This window comes from Helicoverpa zea, chromosome 16, assembly GCF_022581195.2.
Source record: "Helicoverpa zea isolate HzStark_Cry1AcR chromosome 16, ilHelZeax1.1, whole genome shotgun sequence".
Classification (NCBI taxonomy): domain Eukaryota; kingdom Metazoa; phylum Arthropoda; class Insecta; order Lepidoptera; family Noctuidae; genus Helicoverpa; species Helicoverpa zea.
In genome coordinates this window covers 11,750,743-11,772,991 of record NC_061467.1, presented here as the reverse complement: position 1 = coordinate 11,772,991, position 22,249 = coordinate 11,750,743, and the positions used below count along the sequence as shown (strand labels likewise).

The 22,249-nt window shown below is 35.0% G+C and overlaps 1 protein-coding gene across 1 annotated transcript in view; it reads left to right on the top strand.

Annotated features, from left to right (window-relative positions):
- The window catches only part of LOC124637536 (metabotropic glutamate receptor 2-like), a 156,056-nt gene that overhangs the window by 96,585 nt on the left and 37,222 nt on the right, over positions 1 to 22,249 (top strand). The window contains exons 3-4 of the mRNA XM_047174049.1: positions 18,463 to 19,133; positions 19,504 to 19,646. Of these exons, the coding sequence (XP_047030005.1) occupies positions 18,527 to 19,133; positions 19,504 to 19,646 (750 nt within the window). The 5' untranslated portion in view covers positions 18,463 to 18,526. The remainder of the gene's footprint in view (positions 1 to 18,462; positions 19,134 to 19,503; positions 19,647 to 22,249) is intronic.

The following is a 22,249-nucleotide window of genomic DNA, read 5'->3' as shown; positions in this document are numbered from 1 at the left end:
ACCCTTAACAAGGGTGCCTTAATCCGAAGGTTATATCACATACAAACATAATTATATTATCCTTTGCCAAACAAAGTTCCACCGTCACCTGGTAGACATAAAATTTATGACAGGTCGTATCTTGGAAGAGGCCATTACTCTTCAAAATTATCACATTCAGCCCTTATGGTAGGAGGATCACAGACTGCCACAAGCCATGCTAAAGAAAGAGGTTACAAGATATCAGGCACATTGCAAACTTTTAGTCGGCCGATAGTTTTTTTGGTCTCACAAATCAATATGGGCCAATGCAGCCTGAAAATAAAGGTTTGATTTGATTTTGATAAATCAGTATGAAGATGAGTGGTAGTATGCACATTTCAATGATAACGTATTCGTATTAAGTCGGTATGAGACCAAGTGATCAAGATTTTCTTTGAAAAAAATGTTTGCTAACCATCGGGTTAACAGTCGGCCGACTGTTTAGTTTGCAGTGAGTTATAATAGGGGTACTTTTATACTTCTATTATGTAAGACACACTAACGACATGTTGACGTGACTGTTAGCGTTGCTTTAATGTTTTCTACTTTATTAAAGAATGGGATTTTCAAATGATGGATGGATGCATACGGTATACAGCTACCAGATGGGTCAAATACTCACGAAATATAGTTCAAAATAATGTCACTTGTCTAATAATGAGCTTCAGTGTGGAAGAGAAGAAGAAAGTATGAGCCAAGAACATAATGATGATGATGGTATATCATCATCATTTGATGATATGCTGTTTATAGGGAGTGTCAAACTAAGGAAACCAAACTACATATTTTCTTTTGTTTTCAAATTCTAAAATGAATAGGAAATTCATGTCACTGGGTGGTGTGTGATCCGCTATACAAGGAATATTGTATAGAAGTATATTTCAGGGTCTTAAAGACCGAGGCTCACAGACGTGGAAGTAAAATAAAGGTAGGCATAAAACCTATACATACATGAATAGGTATGTGCTATTGATAACGTGTTTATGCTTTTTATGTTTTTGCTCCTAAAATATCAGAATCAGAATCAATAAAATTTTACGGAAATAAATAAAATAGCCTTCCTGTAATAGTAAAAATGTATGAAATTTTTCAGAAACAGACCTTAATAATTTTTTTTTTAATATACTTTTTGCACACATTTTACAAAAAAAAAACAATGTACAAAGGCGGACTTAACGCCTTAGGCGTTCTCTACCAGTCTACTAGGTGGAGGAAAAATTTCATGGCAGGTGCACTAAATATTGTATATAAGACAAATCGAAAATTTATAAACGTACATAGACTTATTATACATAATGTATGTATAATAAGTCTATGTACGTTTATATATATTTATATAATATTGAATAAACTTTAATACATATATAAATAACACAAAATCAAATGCACAGTTGTGTCAATTCTGCAAACTCTGGTGAAGATACTCACGAAGCTTCAATTTAATTACCCACTTTCATCACAAGTTTCAAGTCGCATTAAAAGATACTACTTCAGTTTTCAGATCGTAAAAACAAAGCTAACAAACGACAATCATAAGTTTTAGTAGCTACACTAACTTGGAACACTTTACAGCAATAATATAATGGTATTGTTCCCTTTGTCTCAGTTGGCCCTGAAGAAACCTTTGTTTTGTCCAAGTGCTTTAAAGGAGTATTTCAGTATAAGACAAAAGACATACAAGAAATTTTAATAGTCATGTTCCTACATCTGATGCCAAAAAGTCCTAAAGTTACCAAGACTTTGGTCAAAGATTATACAGTTATCTTTATATTTTACACTTCGCGGAAATAAAATCGCAACACTTTTAGAGTATCCGCACACTGCAAACTAAATAGTCGGCCAACAGTTAGCCGATAGTTGTCATTTTTTATACAAAATCTTGATCCTAATCAAAGTTTCAGTCTTTCTGATGCTTGCTAAATACCTGATCTTTGTAATATGCGTTCTACCATTCATCTTCATACTGATTAATGAGCCCAAACAATCGGCCCGACTAATAGTTTTTTGTATGTAGTCTTGGCTGAATTAAGGCACTTTTTTGCAAGTAAAAAATGAAAAATTAAAACATCAGCAAACAAAGGTAGTGCAAAACAAAAAAAGGTCTAACTGACTTTGATGAATATGTAATGGTTGGACATTGAAACGATAAATATTCAGGGGTCGGGTTGCGTGCACTCGTGTTTACTGTACGTTAATACCAATGGTTCTCAACTTACAGTTAGAAATTAAGTATGATAGGTTAAGTAAGCGAGTAATTTCTAATCTACACATAAAAAGCTACAAAGTTCGTTGGTTTATTTGTATGCGCTGATCTCAGGAACAACAGGTTCAATAAGAACAAAACACAAAACTTAATTCTTTATTAGCATTCCATATATCATACAGATACAATACGCACACAGGTACAATTTACAGTCTAGAAATAATATGGACCCGATAGAGCACAGCCTAAAGAACTATAAAATAGTTTAGATAGTCCACTTATCGAAGAAGGCTTAGAACTTTTTATCCCTGTGCGCGAAGTAGTTTCAATGGCATTTGAGTGAAACACAACAAAATATTACCGCCACATATCAACCAACTATCTGATAATAACTAAAATTAATCAAATCAGAGTAGCTAATTTACATTATAAGCCTGTGTAACAAGGCTATTGCCATCAATAACGGAGCATGCTAATGAGATATTCCCGATGGCACAAACTAATGAAACTTTACCTGCCTCGGGAATTGAACCCTGTACTAGATTGTGTTATCTTCCACTGGGATGGGGATAGTGTATAAACTTGGAGGTTCTGTTATTATAAGCAGTTTGAGAAACATAATATAGTACTTAGTATTTTTTAATCTTTATTAAATAAAATAACTTCAAATCAAGACATAACTTATTTCGATGAAAACTTTTGCGAAAAACGGTATTATTGCAATAAATTAATAAAAATATATTTTGCTATTTCTGTAATACATATGTAACCAATTTAGACTTTTCTTGTAATTTCAATTACATTCATTTGATCATTAATATGTACTGCATTAAAAAAAATATATTTAGAAACACTGCCCCTGACGCTAATTACACATTACCAGCATACACGTGGATACAATTAAATCGACCTCTAACTAAAATACCGATGTTTGTACAAAACACGAAATGAAATCATTATACACACGGATTTTCCCGGAACTTCCAAAAAGGAAAATGTGAAAGAAAAATACATTTAACGAAATCTTTTATAACATCTATATAGAGTTAATAATTACAGCTTCATCATGCTTCTATGAAAAGTGATCCTTTTTGTTAGAAAAAATCCGAAAATGTTGAACGAAACATCCTTTATTTGAATTCACAAAAGGCCCGTTTGTTTACACGAGAGCACGAATTGATGAACCGACGCATTTTTTATGGAGAACATTAATTTAAACGTTTTAAACTGGATTAAGCATGTCCGCCTTCTATTTATAGGCACTGGTATTTTTAGAGAGGAAACGTGTACGCTGATTTTTAATTTATGGTATGAGTAAAGTTACCAGTGAAGCCTGACTATGTATAATGAATGAGAAATTGTATCTTATAAGTATTTTGTGACGTGAGATACTTTTCTAACATTTTTCTTACTACATGTTATCTGCTGACTTTTGTTTCTTTTTTAAGAGGCCATCGTTAGGACTCTAATGGCCTTACTACAAAAACTTAAACACCTGATTTACACTTGTCTAAAAAAATTGTGGCTGCAAAATGAACCATATGTCAACGTCATAATTTGACATTTTTTTAGACAAGACTTAAACTGACGTTTAAAAGTTTTTGTTTTAAGACGGTAAGTAACTAAAACCCATGTTCCTTCTAAAGTGAAATGTTGAGAGAGAGCCGTTGTAACTTCTTCCTGCCTTATGAACAATCTTATAACCCTATCTATGTTTAGCATCCTTATCAACCGCATACACGAATACTATGTAGGTACATTCCTTTACGTTTGACTCAAATGATATTACATGATTGTTACATGAATTTGCGTATACACCTACGTATTTAATAATCAGTAATTTACATTGATACTGGTTTGAACTTGAGCGACCGAATTTAGGCAGAATACTCGACACTTCAACTGTAATTCTGTCTGGCTGGAATCTGGAATGGCATTTTACTGAAATTAACTGAATTATAGCCTAAGCTCATACATTTCAGTTATTCGATCTGAAACTTGTTGAGCTTCAAGTTAATTGCAATAATTTCGTTTGAGAAGTTTATGTAATAAAAAATCTCCATTGATATTTTGAGACACAGTCAGTTTTTCATATTTTTAATTCATAAAAAAATGTTAACAACATATACTATTATGCCTAACTCACTCAGATCGTGTTGGATTGCTGTGATATCGGGCTTTAAGAATGCACTATGTCTGTGAAAATTCTTGTGCACTAATCAACTTTAGGCAAATAAAAAAAATCTACAAAATAACTTTAATCGTTCTTAAAAATGTATGTAGGTTAAAAAGCCTACTACACTACACTCTATTATATTTTACCCTCTCGCATGATACGAGGCCGTATATCAAAATTGACAATATAAGCCCCTCCCTTCTTATCTCGAAGCACAAGATCATGACACATACCATTTACTTTACTAACTTCTGAAATAGCTCGCAAAAACATAAAACTGCTGAATTGGAATTAACTGATATAAAGACCAAAAAACTATAAAATGCTTTCATTGAAAAAGCGAGTTTTTTATTTATTTTCTTTGTACTCTATTGTTAGGTAGTTACAGATGCAAATATTTTTGATTCCCGTCAATTTTGTTTTCTACTGTATTTTTAACGCCACAAAGCTACGTTTGCAATAAAGTTTTATACCATCTGGAACCTTTATGAACCCTAATACTCCTAAATATCAGTAGTTTTCCTTACGTGACCAACGATCATAATCAATTTACCATTTAAGATTTTTCATTCGTCACTATCATGACGATTGCGTAAGAGCTTTTAAAGAAACCTTTTTCCACCGACCAAAATTCTGCAACCTCATCATTTCTTCAAATATAAAAATACGACTAATTCATGTGAATCAAACCGGAATCCTTTTACCAGAACTGATAACAAAGGGAGATAAACTGATCTACCATGTGCAAGTCACCGAGCCTCAAGTTACAGCAAAACCGAGTCAAACAAAAAGTTTAATTAGGGATCCCACCTCACCCCACCTCGCCCCACCTCGCCCCACCCTCTCCCGAAGAAAACAAACAAAGTTTTACGAAGAAACTAATGGTTTCGCCAAACATTTACTTAAGGGCCTAGTTGCTCTTTATTTAGCTGGACATAGGAATTAATTAAGGGTCGGAAGTCTTTCTTAGGAGTTTTATTTTTCAAGTTTTTTCCTGTTCTGTGGTGGTTAAAAAAAGTGAAACTCTCAATACACAATATCGTTGTAATTTCCAAAATATAATATAATATAATCTGTACTAATGTTTTAATCAGAAAAGTTTGTTGTTTTGTTTCATTAAACCCGCCAATCTCAGCAACTACTGGTCCCATTTATAATCTTTCAATGTTACTCTACGTTTTACCAGGGTAGCAGTAGGCAATTAGTTCTCCCGTCACCACGGGATACAACTAACATTTACCGATCCTTATACTGACTATACAACTACATATTATTAGAAAGCCTAGATTATGAGACGTTAATTAAAGCACATACCAATTGTTATTTTACGTCTTCTTAAATACTAATAATTGCCAACAATTTTATTATCTTTACGGTTTAAAAGTAAAATTTTCAATATCGACCTTAAATGCTTATGTGATACATAAGTCACATAAGCATTTAAGGTCGATATTGAAAATTCTGCGAGAGTAACAGAATGAGCATGAAGGCTAGAATTTTATAATATTTAATTACAGACTCCTAATTTAATATTAGAATTTACTTTCAATTTTGTCTTATGAAAAGCCATTTATTAATTTAGGGTTGAGCTGAAAATATTTCAAGGGAAGTCTTAGCTGGAAATTTTTGCAGTAAATATCTATTAGGCTTCCCCAGAAAAATCTTGCTCATCTTTTCTTTATCTTTATATTATGACCAATAATATTGAGGTATCTGGTATCTACCAGTTTTCGACGGAAAATACCCCAGACGACATTTTCCGAACGTTGGATATTCTTAAAATATACCCATTTAGTTCAGGCTCCGAATAAGATAATACTAAATGTTACCACTAGAAAAATATCTAGCTAAAATGTTTAGGGAATAGTGTACGGATAAATCTATTACCTATTTATAAGTTTGTGACGTTGTAAGAAGTAATCTGCTGATCTACTGAACCGATTTAAAAAATTCTTTTATCAATAGAAAGATTGGTTATTTGTTCAATGTTACCCGGGTAGTAAGTAGTTTCCTCGCAATATGGGTAAACCGGGGAATAAGCTTATTACTAATATTTTGTTTGGTTAGCATCGTCATTTAATCGTTGGTAATATTTTGATTGTATCGAGTTTGCAGGGAGAGAACACTTTATAAAGTTCAGTTATAAATTGAGTGCTGTTATTTTAAGTCTGTATAGTACTTTATTAAATAACAATTTATTTACAATATTGAGGTTATTTTCAAGCGTTTAAATTGGGTTAACGCCGCATCCCGAAACCATATATTTTTATACTCAGATGAAATATCTTACAACCTTCAGCTATAAGCACCGCATTAAACATCATTAATATTAGCACTACTATTTTTAAATACTATGTGTAGTGAGCTGACTTAAAAACCCTTCAAAACACAGTTTATCATTGACCCTCAAACCTTTTATTACTGTGACTTTTCGCTATATCAAATTGTTTCAATAAACACCATACATTTTATTTCGCAAAACAAAAGTTCACACTTTCAACTCTCAGTAAAAATACAGTAAAATTCTCTTTTGGTAGAAACAAACGTTGTGGGAAAATTGTCGAGTGCCATTTTATTTCTTGCGCTTTGGGTGCGTCAAAATATTTCTGTTTACTCGCGACGATGCCAACGTATTTACTAAACTAGCTATTTTCTTGATACTGGATCAGTTTACTGTTCGTTTATTTTATAAGGTATTGCATCAGTATTTGCACAGATATTTTATTTTAACTATCATACTTTGCCCGTGGACTGACAACCAGTCTTACCTAGGGTTATTTGGTTGCCTGGGTAGCTGGGTAACAGTCGCTCCTAGTTGAACTGCTACTCAGCTGCATCCGATTAGCCTGGAAGCCGACCAACACAGTTGGAAATGCTAGACAGATGATGACATAAATTAAAACACTCAAAAAACATGACCCTCCTCGTTGGGTCAAAAGGTCAACCACTACCAACAATTCAACGTTATCTCAAAAACATACAATTTTATTGGCTCATTAATGTACCCTTGTAACGGTTACCCTACACTACTAACATACCGTATTCTCTGATAACGCCCCGTAACTCTTAACCACACCCTAAAGAATAATAGAGAGATATACAATACAAGCCATAAGTTAATTGAGTAATCAAATTAGCTTTTAATTGTTGGCTGAACACGCAACAACATAAATCCCTTATCTTGAATATAAGTGTAATTCATTTCCGAATGGTAAATGGTCGTTTAACTTCGTATAAGTCAGTAGGTACAATAGGTACAAATATAAAATAAAATACTAGCTTGTGCTCACGGTTTCACTCGCGTTCGACTGTCACAGCTGAATCCTTTAACACATGGGGTATCTAACACTGAAATTTTTTTTTTTTTCAACCTTCCCAATAGTTTCTGGGATAAGCGCGTTCAGAGCAACTAACTATTCAGCCTTAAATATTAATTCAGAAGTATAGACAGTAATGTTCAGATCCCTACTAATATTATAAATGGAAAGTAACTCTGTCTGACTATCTGTCTGTCACGCTTTCACGTCTAAACCACCGAACCGATTATAATAAAATTTGGTACAGAGATAGAGTTGACCTTGAGAAAGAACATAGGATAGTTTTTATCCCGGACTTTTGAAGAATTCTTCTGCGAAGCCGCGGGCGGAAGCTAGTGAAATAATAATTATTCAATTTACATTAACTTTACTTTAAATCATATTATATACAGCGGGATTTCCTGAAAATCCTGCGAAATAGACAGTACAAATTACAAAGCAAACAAAGTTGTGTTTTCTTGTATAAGTATGTATAGGAAGCTTTTGAAATATTTACATAACTTCAAAGCTTTATGACTCCTACGCTTAGAGAAAGCAATTCCTCGTTCTTTGCTAAGAACATAAAATATTTTCTCATCGTGAGTTCCCACACAAAGATTTAGAACCACGCAAAAGATAATATTAATAAACAACGTTTACTTTGCCCGAATTTTGTATATTTCAGATACCTATTTTATTATTTTTTTCTCGATAAAAAAAGTCTCAAAACTAAGATCTTCTAAAATAACTTCTAAAAAAATATGGATGTGTTTTTCTTATTCTTTCACGCAAAAACGGATGGACCGATTTGGTTGAAATTTGTTACGTAGATAGGCGATGCCCTGGAATAACACATAGGCTACTTTTTATCGACAAAACACGCGGGCGGACCCCGCGGGCGAAAGCTTTTACTAGCTTTAGGAAGCTAAGTATAATTTCTCCTTACATTAACGGCTTGTACAGATGGTCTATTCAGTTAGAAAGACCACAAATAACTAAGTTGTTCAATCAAGTGAACAATAATAATAATAATCGAAGCTATTATAGGTGTTGGCGAACCTCCAACCAAGAGCCATTTATCACGGTCTAATCTGTAATAGAGTGGCGGGAAAATGTCCTTTCACTTTATCGAAAACTTACCGTTTTCCCGCGGTTTTACCCGCGTCGGGTTGTATTGCCCGTAAGTGGGTACTACTACAGGACAAAAAGTAGCCTTACTCGATAAATGGGCTATATAACACTAAAAGTTTTTTTTTTAATTGGTCCAGTAGTTTACGTTCAAGCAAACAGAAACAAACTCTTTAGCTTTGTAATATTCTGTAAAAATAATAGTGGCCAAATCGAATGTTATAACTATTTATAACCCACTAGCAAATCCGGCGAACTCCGTTTCGCCACCCATGTGAAAAAATATTTTCCCGCTTTTCTATTGAAATTCTCGAATCTTCTGCTATAAACCTCACGGAGACAGAGAGTTGGAAATCGGTTCGTGCGTTCTGGAGTTATAGCATCAGGAAGGAAAACCCGACTTATTTTTTTATCTTAGATAACCTGCACACTAACCTATAAAAAACTTTAAAATGAATACTCTAGAAATCATACTATTCATCAAACAAGATAAATTATCCGCACAGATGACCTAACGATTCCTACACAAACGACATGTAAGTCGATTCCACTCGTAAAAAGACCCTAATCGATTTAGGTCCAGCTCTCAAATGTCCATTAACATTGATTAGTCATTGCCTAACAATTACTTATCTCTTTGAGTCGGTTTGCTCCGAATCTCTGACTGAGATTAAACGGTACCGAATGACTGGATATTACGAGAGAGAGCTGATGTGACTGCTTTTGACATGTGCTGTTTATTTGGTAAGGATGGTGAATAAAACCTCGTTTAAGAGAATGTGAATTATTCGTTCTTCTGCTTGAAATTTTTTTATAGCTAAAGTCAATGGCGGCGCATCGTAGAACTAACTTTGAGCAATAACGCGTATGTGGCCCTCACGAAGTTCATAGAAATCTACAGGTACTTATAAACTATTTACTCACCCTCTTACTCTCGTTATCTTTTACTATTATCTACTAACTTTTGCACTATTCAAAAGCATATTTCATCATATGTCTATATTTGCCAAAAAAAGCAAAAGAAAGCAATCAGGAAAACTGGTTTTTACTAACAATGAACAATGAATGAATGTATTTTGGAGGCTGCAAATTTTTAAGTAGCAAATCATCTATACTTCATTAATACTACTTAAGCAAAAAAAAACTCTTTGTCGCATTGATCAATTAAGTATGCAGCTTCGCCTCCGGGCAGAAACAAAATAAATTAATTGTGTCCACCTCCGCCTGAAAGGTTAAAGGTGACGAGAGCAGGTTCTTTGTTGTGATTCCTCTTTTATCACTGTTGGCGAGACATTATACTTGTAGTACTTTTTTCAGTAACTATCCGGATCAAAGTAGGTGAGAAAAATGTATGTGATGGAGTCTTTGGCGATTCATCTTTGTATAATATATTGTTGAATACACATAATACATTTTTTGTAAACTAAAGTTTTAACTTTAGTAGGAATCCCATAGCCTTGATTAATTCCTAACTAGTTTTTACCCACGTTTCGGGGAACCGCCTAGCAACGCGATAAAAAGCCTATGTGCTTTCTCAGGGCCCGTCTGTCACACATTTGTTAAAGCGGTTCAGTAGCTATTTTTGTAGGTACTCGGTGCTCGAAAATTCGAAGCCAAATCTCAAACAAGGTAGTATCTTATTGAAAGAAACGTAGGTAACAATTTAAACATATTTTGGTTCAAACCTACAAATAAATATTTTTGACTCAATATTTATTTTTAGTAAATGTTTATTTTCTGAAAGCCTATAAAGAGCTTAAGTGTATATCAACAGGACTAACACTAAGCCTCTTATAGCCAAAGCATGTTTCTTTGTATATTACATGTATTTTTACTTTGAAAGGTTCTTTTATATTTAACTTTTGTGACATGATTGATCATTATTTATTTATTTTAAGGCTGGATTTTATTTTGACATACCTTTAAAGTAGTGCTTTCAAGTCGTGTTTTATGGATTAAAACTCAGTACATGTACCTATAAAAGAAAGTCGTGTTAGTTACACTATATATTAACTCAAGAATGGCTGAAACAATTTGAAAATGCTGGCTGAAAATGGTTGAAAATTGAAGGAGTCGTAGCTTAGAACAAATTGATTCTGATGTCAAATATGACACTTTTTATCCTATCCGGGTACGGCAAATCGTTTTTCAGGGTTTAGGTGAAACCACGAATGAAAGCTAGTGAATAATAAAATGGAGCTAAAAAACATACACACAATTGCATTGTTCTTTTAACTTAATAAGTTTTATAGCCAATTAAATTACTTGTGACTATAAATCTTATAGTAACATCGTCATTTACATAATAAAAATAATTAAATTAATATTTTACGAGCAGTATTTCGAATGAAAAGTTTTGTTTAAATAATTTACTACTTGTAATCACGACTTAGCTTGCATGTTGACTCATTAATTTTCCGCAATATAACTTTTAAGCCTTGTAAAAGTTAAGTGATTAAGTTGTGAACATTAGACCTAGGGGAAAACTTACTTTCATGTATTTATATATAGATTGCCTCGTTCGTTCTTTGCAGAGTGCACCGTAGATAAATTGAGGTTTGCAATTATTGTAAGAAGATTATTTTTGTCCCCCTATACCTTTTTTAAGTATTAGGGTCATGGCACATTATACCGGCACCGCAACAGCACAGCTGCAGCACGGCGTCGCCTCGAATTTAGACTACGGCTAGCTGCCAGCGCGCTAACTACGCGTTGTCCGCAAGCTGCAAGCTCGCCGTCCGCGCGCCGGCCGCGAGGTGTAAGCTTGCTGTCACCGCAAACTCAATATTGTTTTAATGAACACGCCTAGGACTTGCTTCGCTGCCGACTCGGGGTCGGCGCGCAATGAGCATGCCTTCGGCGCGCTGTACGCATAAGGTCCGCTCGCTTACAGCACGCGGGCGGCGAGTCGAGTTGTGTGGTAGCGGCAAGCGCGCTGACTGCCCGCCGTTGGCTTTTTCATATTGACATTATGAAATATATTATACCTACTATACACGATTTAATGCTCTAAATTGAATGATAAGTTAAATGCTGGTGTGGAGCGGTGCTGTTGCGGTGCCGGTATAATGTGCCATGACCCTTAAACTGTCGGGCGTCGATCTATTTTATTTTATTTTATTTATTGGGGACAAAAAACAGTTATATGTTAAAATTTAAACTTTAAGTTTTACAATATAAATAGGTGAACATATAACCCACACCATTGTCCACGGGTTAATAAGTGGATAACTAAGAAACAAAGACGTGTTTTACATCAGTAATTCAATCGAGTAAATTTATATCAGGAATTTAATAATTTAGTGATAGAATATTTATAGCAAGACTTCTAAATTTTTTACTAGGAAGGGAGAAAATATCTAGATCCATGAAGTGTGTGTTACAGGTCTCCACTAATAGACTATCTATCAGATTATACTGCGAATAGGTATTCACCATAGTCACTAAGTATGTTAACCAAAATCCTATTAAAATTGTAAACTAACTGTTCCCCGTGGTTTCAACCGCACCCATAGGGATCTACTTTCCGCACTTGGATAAAAAATAGCCTTAGTCACTCTTTGTTACATCAGTTATCTGGGAAGTCTATCGTCATTTATCTTTATTTAAGAAAATGTCTTTAAAATTTAAATTCTAGGTTAAAAATAAAAATGTTAAGCAGCAATTTAAGAACCGCCAACTGCGAGCAAATAATTTTATTCTTAAACAATCTTTATTCACGTTTCCTTTTTTTTTTTTCTTTAAACTTAAAATAAAGAGACGTTGCCGTTATCCAAAGAAAAAAATACATTTACTACTTGTCTAGAAATATTAATTAACTGTTAAATTGTGGGTGTATATAGCTTAAGGAAGGCGTTCTTTTCTGTTATTTGTAAGGAAATGAAACGTTATTAAGATAAGCTAGAAAAAATCGTGGATGTTGCTTTACTTAAGTTTAAGTTATTTATAACATACAAACAACGCCTTCATACTAGCGATATTGTACCACGGTTTCAAATATCATCGTTGGTACCGGTAGTTGTCAATTGTTTGTTTTAATCGCATATGCGTGATATCTCTTGTACGAATTGAACGTCACCGCACTAGTGTGAAAGCACTATTCAACTTCCAAAAAACTTCGTCTGTCGCGCTCAAAAAAATCTAACATTTTTCTGTTCAACACGAGCCATGCAAAGAGTTTCAAAACACCAAACCCGAATATCGTCACTGAGATACATTTTTAGTTTACACAAGAGAATTACGTCACAAGAAACAAAAGTTTACCAAACGTCAGTACCTCACCAGATTTCGCCATAAGTACAGGCCACATAATACGTCAACCTTTCCCCCATTATTAGAGCCCCGGGCTGCTAAAATTTCCATTTAAAAAATACTCTTTTTCACACGAATCTGGGGTGCCTAAAAAGCTGCTCTGATTAATTACTGTGCCTCAAAATGTACGGTAAAATTCTGGCAAAAGTGTGAGTATTTGTAGCACGTTCTGGTAATTAAAAAACGTGTTGCGACGGATACAAGACCGTGGTTAGTGTTTTGTGCGATAAATCATGAGTTGCGCACTTAGTTTTACCAAATGTGGGTTATTTTTGGCCAGTAAATAGCAACTGTTTAAGTACCCGCACACTGAAAACTTTTAGTCGGCCGACTTTTGGTATGAAAATGAATAGCACATAAAAACGATCAAGAATATTTCCGGTATCAGACCGACTAAAAGCTTCGACTGAATTCAGTATCTATTTTTTATTGTATAATTTATTTACATAGATATTTACATATTTACAACACATATAAAAACAATCCTAGTAAAACAAAAACAAAAGAAGCGTCAAAAAATGGAGAAGAAGCTGGCAGCTGCCCCAAGAAGCTGGCAGTGGCTATTTACTTAAATAATTTACTTTTTTCAAACATCGGGCCGACTCTCGGCCGACTAAAAGTTTACCGTATGCGAATACTTTAAATCATAACTTACGTATGTACTTAGTTTAACCAAATGTGGGTTATTTTTGGACAGTAATATTAGCTGTTTAAAAGGGCGGAATGTAATTAGGAGTAGAGTACTTTATCGGTTGAATGCGTATGAAAAAGGTTCGTGAAAAGAGGTCGAAGGAATAATAAGCCACATTTGTGTGGGTCACTAATGAACATGACAAAAGAAGAATATAACTGACCAGGTAGTTAGGTAAATGCTTAATACTATGTATTCTATTGGTGTAATCATGAAGTAAATCGACTCTATTCTTAATAGAAAACCTTGAAATATGGATTGACCCCGTCAATGTAGTATCCAATTATGTATTCCTGGTATGTTATATGCAACTATATTGTATCTAAGTTACCTAGACGTATATAATATGGGGGATATTTTTTTTTTGTTTATTTGTTTTTACCCCAAAGGCTCCGAAACTACTAAACCGATTTAAAAAATTCTTTGACTTTTGGAAAGCTACTGTAGGAGAAACAAACTTTTGTATTTATTACACAGCTTATATTTAGTACATAGTTTACCTTAACTGTACACGTCTGAAACTTTAACACTACACTACTTACACACTTCTCAAGTAACATAGGCTATATTTTATCCCTTTACGGGTAGTAGTTCCCACGGGACGCGGATGAAACCGCGGGAAAATGGGTAGTTATAAATATAACTAAATGTCATAAATGCAATACCTATTAAAATTACCGATGAATATCCTCATACTCCAGCAAGTTTCGTGTCAGAAAGTGCGCGAACTTTCCCCCAGCATAAATGAAGTTATTGTAAGTAGTTCTGATTTATGAATGGTGCTCATATCTTCTCGATAGTTCGGAAAACTTGTAAGGAAGAATTGCAGGTAATTAAGCTTGTATGTGCTTTATGATATACGGGTAATAATATCGATGAGATTTTATGTTCTGCATAACTATATTTGACTAGATTCTGTCAGCGGTTTCATCTACTTCCTTTAGTTACAACAACTTCTTGCACGTGGGTAACAAGAAGTCTTTATGTTAATCATATCAAAACCGGTGCAGCCGTTTGCGCGGGCAGAAATAAGAAACATAAACACTTTGGCCTTATGTATTGTGTTCATAATTATAATCGAAAGTTGTATAATGGATTTACATATGAAAATAAAATTCTTGCTTATTACTGCTCTTTACAAATTCCTTAAATACCAAAATAAAACTGCTCTAAGCTACAGAATTTCTTAACAGAACTCCAAATATTATAACAATTTCTTGGGGAAAATGCCAAAACAATTGTTTAAGCCTACACAACAAACAAAAGCTATTTAAGTATGAAGTTCCCTCAGGATTCGACCCAAAGTCATTGATGCGTTATTTGCAAATGCAGATTGGCATTTATTTCGAGCTGCCAGAAAGTCTAACCAAAATAGAATTTTGCTATGCTGAAATAAGGGTTGAAAATAGATGATTCGAGACTATTATGCAAGAAGGATTGATAAAATTCTTGTACTACATGAAAATATTAGTTAACAATCCATACTAATAATACAAAGTGAATACTGTTTTTTTTTTTTTGTTTCTATGTCCTCACCCCAAAGGGTCCGAAGCTACTGAGCCTATTTGAAAAATTATTTCACTGTTGGAAAGCTACTCTTCCTGAGTAACATAAACTATGTTTTATCCCGGTAAGGGCAGGAATTTCCACAGGATGCAGCTCAAACCACGAGAAATAGCAAGTATTTCATAAAATTTACACAATCATAATTACTTTAACTCTAAGTTTAACACATTTTCACTATACACTACCCATATATATCACTAAAATAAACACAGGCATATAATAGCGGTGGCTGGACATGGTTAATTGAGTGGCTAACTTATGATGGAGTGGCATACTCAGGTGTGATGAATGAGTTGCATGCTCGTGTGTGACCCACATCGCTGGTCATACGACCCGGTTGTGACTGGGTTTATCCGGATATGTTGTGTAAATTGTGGTGTTAATTTTTGGTAAGTGTTTTGACCAAGGAATTGCCTGATCACCACATAGTATAATACAAAGTCGCTTTTTCTGTCCCTATGTCCCTTTGTACGCTTAAATCTTCAAAACTACGCAACCGATTGTCATGTGGTTTTTTTGATAAAGAGTGATTAAAGAGGAAGGTTTATATGTGTAATAACATACGTTAAATAGTGGGGAAATACTGTTATCCCGCGCGAAGCCGGGTCGGGTCACTAGTTTTTAGTATAAAGCAGAGTTAATCAAAAGTTATAGAAAAGCAACAACCCTAATGTGGAAGTTAGATACTGATAAGTATCTCGCATTAGAATATTTACATTTGTTTTTTTTTTATGTGAGAATGTTTAAATATTTTCATATTTTTGGAATTAGATAACGAAGAAAGAAATGAAATCTGTACAAGCTTATCTAATGTTAGCTGAAACCTTACTTTCTACAAGTACTTAACTCATGGTGCTAATAAGGTGAACACCTCTTACATTCATTATTCCGAACTACACTTAGGGGCATATAGAGCCATAATGTTCCCGTAGACCACAATACAGCGGAAACACTTAAACAAAGTTATGTCGTAATACTTAATGTTCAGTTTCAAGGTGAATACCTACACTACCTACACACTACCTGTAGCAAGTATAGAAGTCTTAACATATAAAAACTTTTTTCCTACTTAAAGTATAATATTTGCTTTCTAAGTTATACCTACATAGATTTTAATCTGCACAGCTTAGGAGATAATTTTCAAGCGTTGTCAATTTTTAAGGCTTAAACAGTTTAAACCAATTTAAAAGGAAATTAAACTTCGCAGTACCTCATATATATCTGAATATATAGGCTACTTTTATCCATGTTCTGGAACTATTTCACTCGGGATATAAAACATCACGTAATCATTTAATTTAGGCCTACACATGTATTTACTTGGAGCTTAAAACTTCATACAGCCGGCCAGCAAGCAATGCGTATCACATCCGCCCACAGCCCAGAAGGCTGAAAGTCAAACATTATTGTAGCTAAGCCCAGATTTACGACGAAACACACTCACACACGCACACAACGATATACATAAGTACACGCCATGGAAAACAAAATAACCAGCGGAGATGTCATAACGCAAATCTCCTTAGAAAGCAGCGCGCCAAATGCGAGTGTTTTTGCACGAGAAACGTAACAAGCTCCGCCCTAACACGCCTTAAAAAATTAACAATCAATCAAGACCAATGTTTGACAAATTGGTTTTAATTTAACAAGGAACCCGAACGTTTCGATAGTTGTAGTAACTGATTAAGCCAAACGTATGTTGCTTGACCCACAAGAAGGAACCTGACTTATCGTCCTTATGGCATATCCGCTATTTTAACTTCCCCCGTGGCACACACATATAAAACATGGAAGTACAAGCGACGGATTAGTTCGAGAATTCTCCCCGCCAATCTTTTCCTTGATACTTAAAAAACTTTTTGCAAAATCCCCGACAGGGATGACAAGGATTTAGCTAAATATTTATAAAGAGTTTGGATTTCCCATTAATAATCATTAAATTATAATTGTTCTAAAAAGTTTAGGAAAGTGAACGGTTATATTTAAATTAGCTCCAGCTAGACGGGAATACTACTCTTCGCACTTGGGTAATATTATCCTTTTATTTCAAGATTATTCTATGCACGATATCTCGTCTTTCAAATAAACTTTTAGAACAACAGCCCTAATATTAAACGCTCAATCCTATTATTTATTATTGACTAGCCAAAATAATGTAACATAAAACGTCTAAAAATAAACTTTTGGTCAATTAAGTCCGTTATTACCCATCAGAAAGTTTACAACGATATTGACGGAAACGATATTCAATATTCCTCACCCATTTCTGTTTTAGCGAGCAATTAACAACGTAAATTCAAAATAATCAAGCGTCCAAATCAAATCTGAACATAAACAGATTACGAACTTTATAAAGGCTTCTAAAATGGTTTGTTTTCATTTAAAACATTTCGTCTCCTCAACATCCCTATCCGCGTAACCAAAAGTTTTTAAAACTCCCTTAAAATTTTAAGACACCATACAATTCGTGTATTAAATTTTCGGTTTTGTACCGCATTACTTTAAATGGAAGGATTATGTACTTTGAAGGGTTTTAAGGTTTAAAGAATCGTGTTTCCGCATTTTTTGTTTCAAATTTTGGACAGCATTTTCATTAATATTCAATGTTTGGGGAAAAAGTTTAGGCGATAGCATAAAAAATAATTAAGAGTGTTGCTAAATGCACAATTTTTCTGAAATGATTAAAGTCAGAGTAACAAATTATGTCCTTTCCGGGTCTCTATTTAGTTTGCTGATGTGGGTCGACACAACAACACGGGCCTGAAATGTAACCGCGTCAAACCACATTACTTTATGAATGGTTAACAAATGAACACAAGGGTTATATTCACCTGAGTTATTGTGGTACCTCAAGGATAACCTCATAAGGAGAGGTTAAATGTTTCATTACATCGTCACCCAATGTAACAGGATTTAATTGCGTCTATATTTGTATACCCTTATCTAATATCCAGCATCACCTAATTAGTTGGCTAGCTCCCAATTCAAATAAGGCCGTAACTCTATGTAGCATAATGGCTATATTGTCGCCATTATATAAATACTGATAAAATCCGTTCTATTGTTGCAGATTAAAATGAACGCATACCGTTCAACATGGCCCATATATTCCGCCATAATGGTATGATACACCCATGTCTAACATGCGTCCCGGTCAGCAGTGGTTGGCGGTCTGTCTACTCATCACCACGGTACACTACACAGAAATGAGGCATTCTATAGACTCCTTGAACATCGAGGACTCAGTCTTCCACAAGAGGAACAGACACCATCACAGGCATAAACACAAACCTGGCGATGATATCTACGATCCAACATTCTTCGCGGATAGACCAGATGAGTTCTATCCAATGCTGAGTCTGAAAGATGGAATGCATTTGTTAGATTATGAAATATCACCAAAACAAGAAGCGAAGAGTGATTGGGTCAACATGTCAAATGATCAAGTTGGGGAGATGAAGGATAAGAAGCATCAGCATTGGCCTATAAAGAGGGAAGCTGTGATAGAAGGGGAACTGGTGCTTGGAGGGCTGATGATGGTACATGAGAGGTCGGACAACATGACGTGTGGGCCGGTCATGCCTCAGGGAGGAGTGCAGGCGTTAGAGACAATGTTGTATACTTTGGATATTATTAATAACGAATTGAGACTGATTCCTGGTGTGACTGTGGGAGCTCATATCTTAGATGATTGTGATAAGGATACTTATGGGCTAGAGATGGCTGTGGATTTTATAAAAGGTATGTAAGATGCACAAACTTTTTGATGTAAAACTTGTGTTAAATAATCAAATCAATTTATTTTCAGGCATCAATGGCCCATAGATAAATACCTTAAAACTAGCGTACATATGTTATACAAAAATGTTAGTAAATAAAAACTTAAAACTATGTTAGTAGCACTTCACTATGCAGTATGTCACTGTGCGGTCCTATGGCACTAGTCCGCGGGAGCGACGAAATAATAACTTTATTAAATATTTAGATAGATAGATAGATATATTCTTTATTATGCACACCAATTAAAAAAACAACAAGAACAAACAAAAATTTTGAAGTCGGTGACACAATGGGCGGTCTTATCGCTAAAAGTTATTTATTTCTCCACTAGGCTCAATAAGCAATATAGATGACGCGGAGTACGCTTGCAACGCAACTGCAGTCAGAAAAGTCATATCAGGAGTTGTTGGAGCAGCATCCAGCGTCACTTCAGTTCAGGTCGCCAATCTACTGCGACTGTTCAAGATACCACAAGTAAGAACTTTATTACAAACCCATTAAGGTCTTCTTTTGAACAAGCGTCCCTATCCTAAATCATTTTAATGAGTTTACAAACAAATAATTGGTTCGTAATGGAAATTTTGGACGACGTAATGACTCGCAAACGAGTACACTCAAGATTAATGGATCCTGGTCAGTTACAAAATCCTTTATGCGTAACGTTTATTTATGAAGTTCATATTAAAACAATTACTGTTCAAAAAAGGTCGACTTTAAAGTTAAAATATTTTGCTACGGTCCGTTAAAGGACAATGGGCACTTTGTATGGGATTTGGTACCCGCTCCAACAGTAACGTATGATATATCATTAGAAAGGTATTTACGTGAACAATAATAAAAACTATGGGGCTTGCCTCAATTAGCTGTCTGATCCGAGTAACGATAAAAGCATGATGGGTAAAATTGGCCGGTATATCCAATGAAAACCATTCGCATATCAAATGATAGCTTATACCCTAAGCTTCATTTTTTGTTATGGGCAAAACCTTCTAAACCACCGGAGAAAGAAGATATAATACCTGATAGCATAGGACAGCCCATGGACTTGAACCACTTCAGTGCGTATGGGAGGGATGTTTAAGTGCATTATTATTGTCAATAATTGTCAGAACGAGTCACAGAAGGTGTCTGTGCCCATATTTTCCAAGTTTATTGAAAAAAAAAAACGATTATTTAGCAGGTAGTATTTACAACGTATGGTGTACGTATTCCGCAATTCCGGTGAGTCTAACCGGTATATCCAATAAAAACCATTTGCACATCAAATGATAGCTTATGTCATAAGCTTCATTTTTTATTATGGGCAAAATATTGTAAACCACCGGAGAACGAAGATATGACACTTGATAGCATAGGACAGCCCATGGACTTGAACCACTTCATTTTGTATGAGAGGGCTGCATTATATTATTGTCAATATCAGTTAGGACGTGTCACAGAAGGTGCATGTGTCCATATTAAAAAAATATTAAAAATATAACAGTTAGTATTCACAACGTAAGGTGTAACTATTCCGCTGTTCCAGTGAGTTTAACCGGCATAATCAATAATATCCATTATTGGTGGAACATTGTTAACCACTGGGGAAAAAAGATATCAGTCCTGTAAGCCTACGACTGCCTATGGAATTAAACTACTTTGGCACGTATGGTATATAAGAAAAACCTATCTTCTTATCTATAATATAAAAATGAATCGTAAAATGTGTTGGTAAGCGCATAACTCAACAACGCCTGGACCAATTTGGCTAATTCTTTTTTGTTGTGTTTGTTATTGTCAGGAGAAGGTTCTTATGAAAAAAAATAGGGTAAAGTAGAGAAGTCAGTTGACGGGAGCGAAGCCGCGGGCAAAAGCTAGTTATTAATAACGTAGCTTTTCCACCACTGAAAGATTTTCCAAATCAGTTCAGTCAAGTTCGTAGCCTATTTAATGCAAATACTTGTCGGGCACAGACATCATCTAATAGCCAGGATATAATACATCTTGCTTTGAAATATAATCCTGTGGAATTAGAGGTGTGCTGGCATTTGTAATAACATCCGTTAAATAGTGAGGAAATACTGTTTTCCCGTGCGAAGCTGGGGTGGGTCGCTACTTTTCTAATAATTCGACAACCCAGGGCCGACTATCCTAGGTGGTAGAAGTAAAAGTTTTTATGTTTTATTTTGCTATTAAAACAATTATGCCTAGTTAAGACCGATTTTAATTGATAGTCTACCCTAGGCTTACTTAAATAAGTGATAAGTTTATTGATTTCTGACACTTACGCGAATATTAGACATTTAAATAAAACTACTTTTACGGATTTTATCGCGTTATATTAATATTATTTAATCCCGACGTTTCGGATCCTTTACAGCATCCATGGTCACGGGCAGACTAAGGTGTTGGTCGTCTTGATATATTAGTTACAAACAGCTACCCTACATTTTGTTGATTATTATTGACAATCCGATTCACGCAAAACGAGCTCACTGTATCTGCGATGAACAACACCTGGGTGCTGAGCTTCAACATGTCAAGCAAGTACTGCACGACAACAAGCTCCGAGTACCGCGCCCTCGTCGCAGAACCCGCGTGAAACCAGCCACAGTTGAGCGTCTACCTGCTGTTCTTCCATACATAAGAGGAGTCACAGACAAGATTGGCTACATCTTGAAGCGAGCTTCAATCAAAACCTACTTCAAGCCGCTGAAGAAGATCAGTCAATTCTTACCACCTGTCAAGTGTCACATACCTCTACAAGATGCGGGTGTATACAAGCTTGAATGTGATTGTGGTCTCTCTTACATAGGCCAAACTAAAAGAAGCATAGGGACCCGCGTAAAAGAACACATCGCCGATGTCAAACACCGCCGTTCCAGACAGTCAGCAGTTTGTGAACACACACTAGACAAGGCCCAGCATTACATCAGATTTGATAAACCACAAGTCCTTGCAAGAGAAAACCGATTCCTACCTAGGATGATTCGCGAGGCTATTGAAATTAAAAAACATCCAAATTTCAATAGAGAAGATGGCTGGTGCATACCACCTGCTTGGAATCCCATCATAGAAACTATTAAATCAAAATCCAA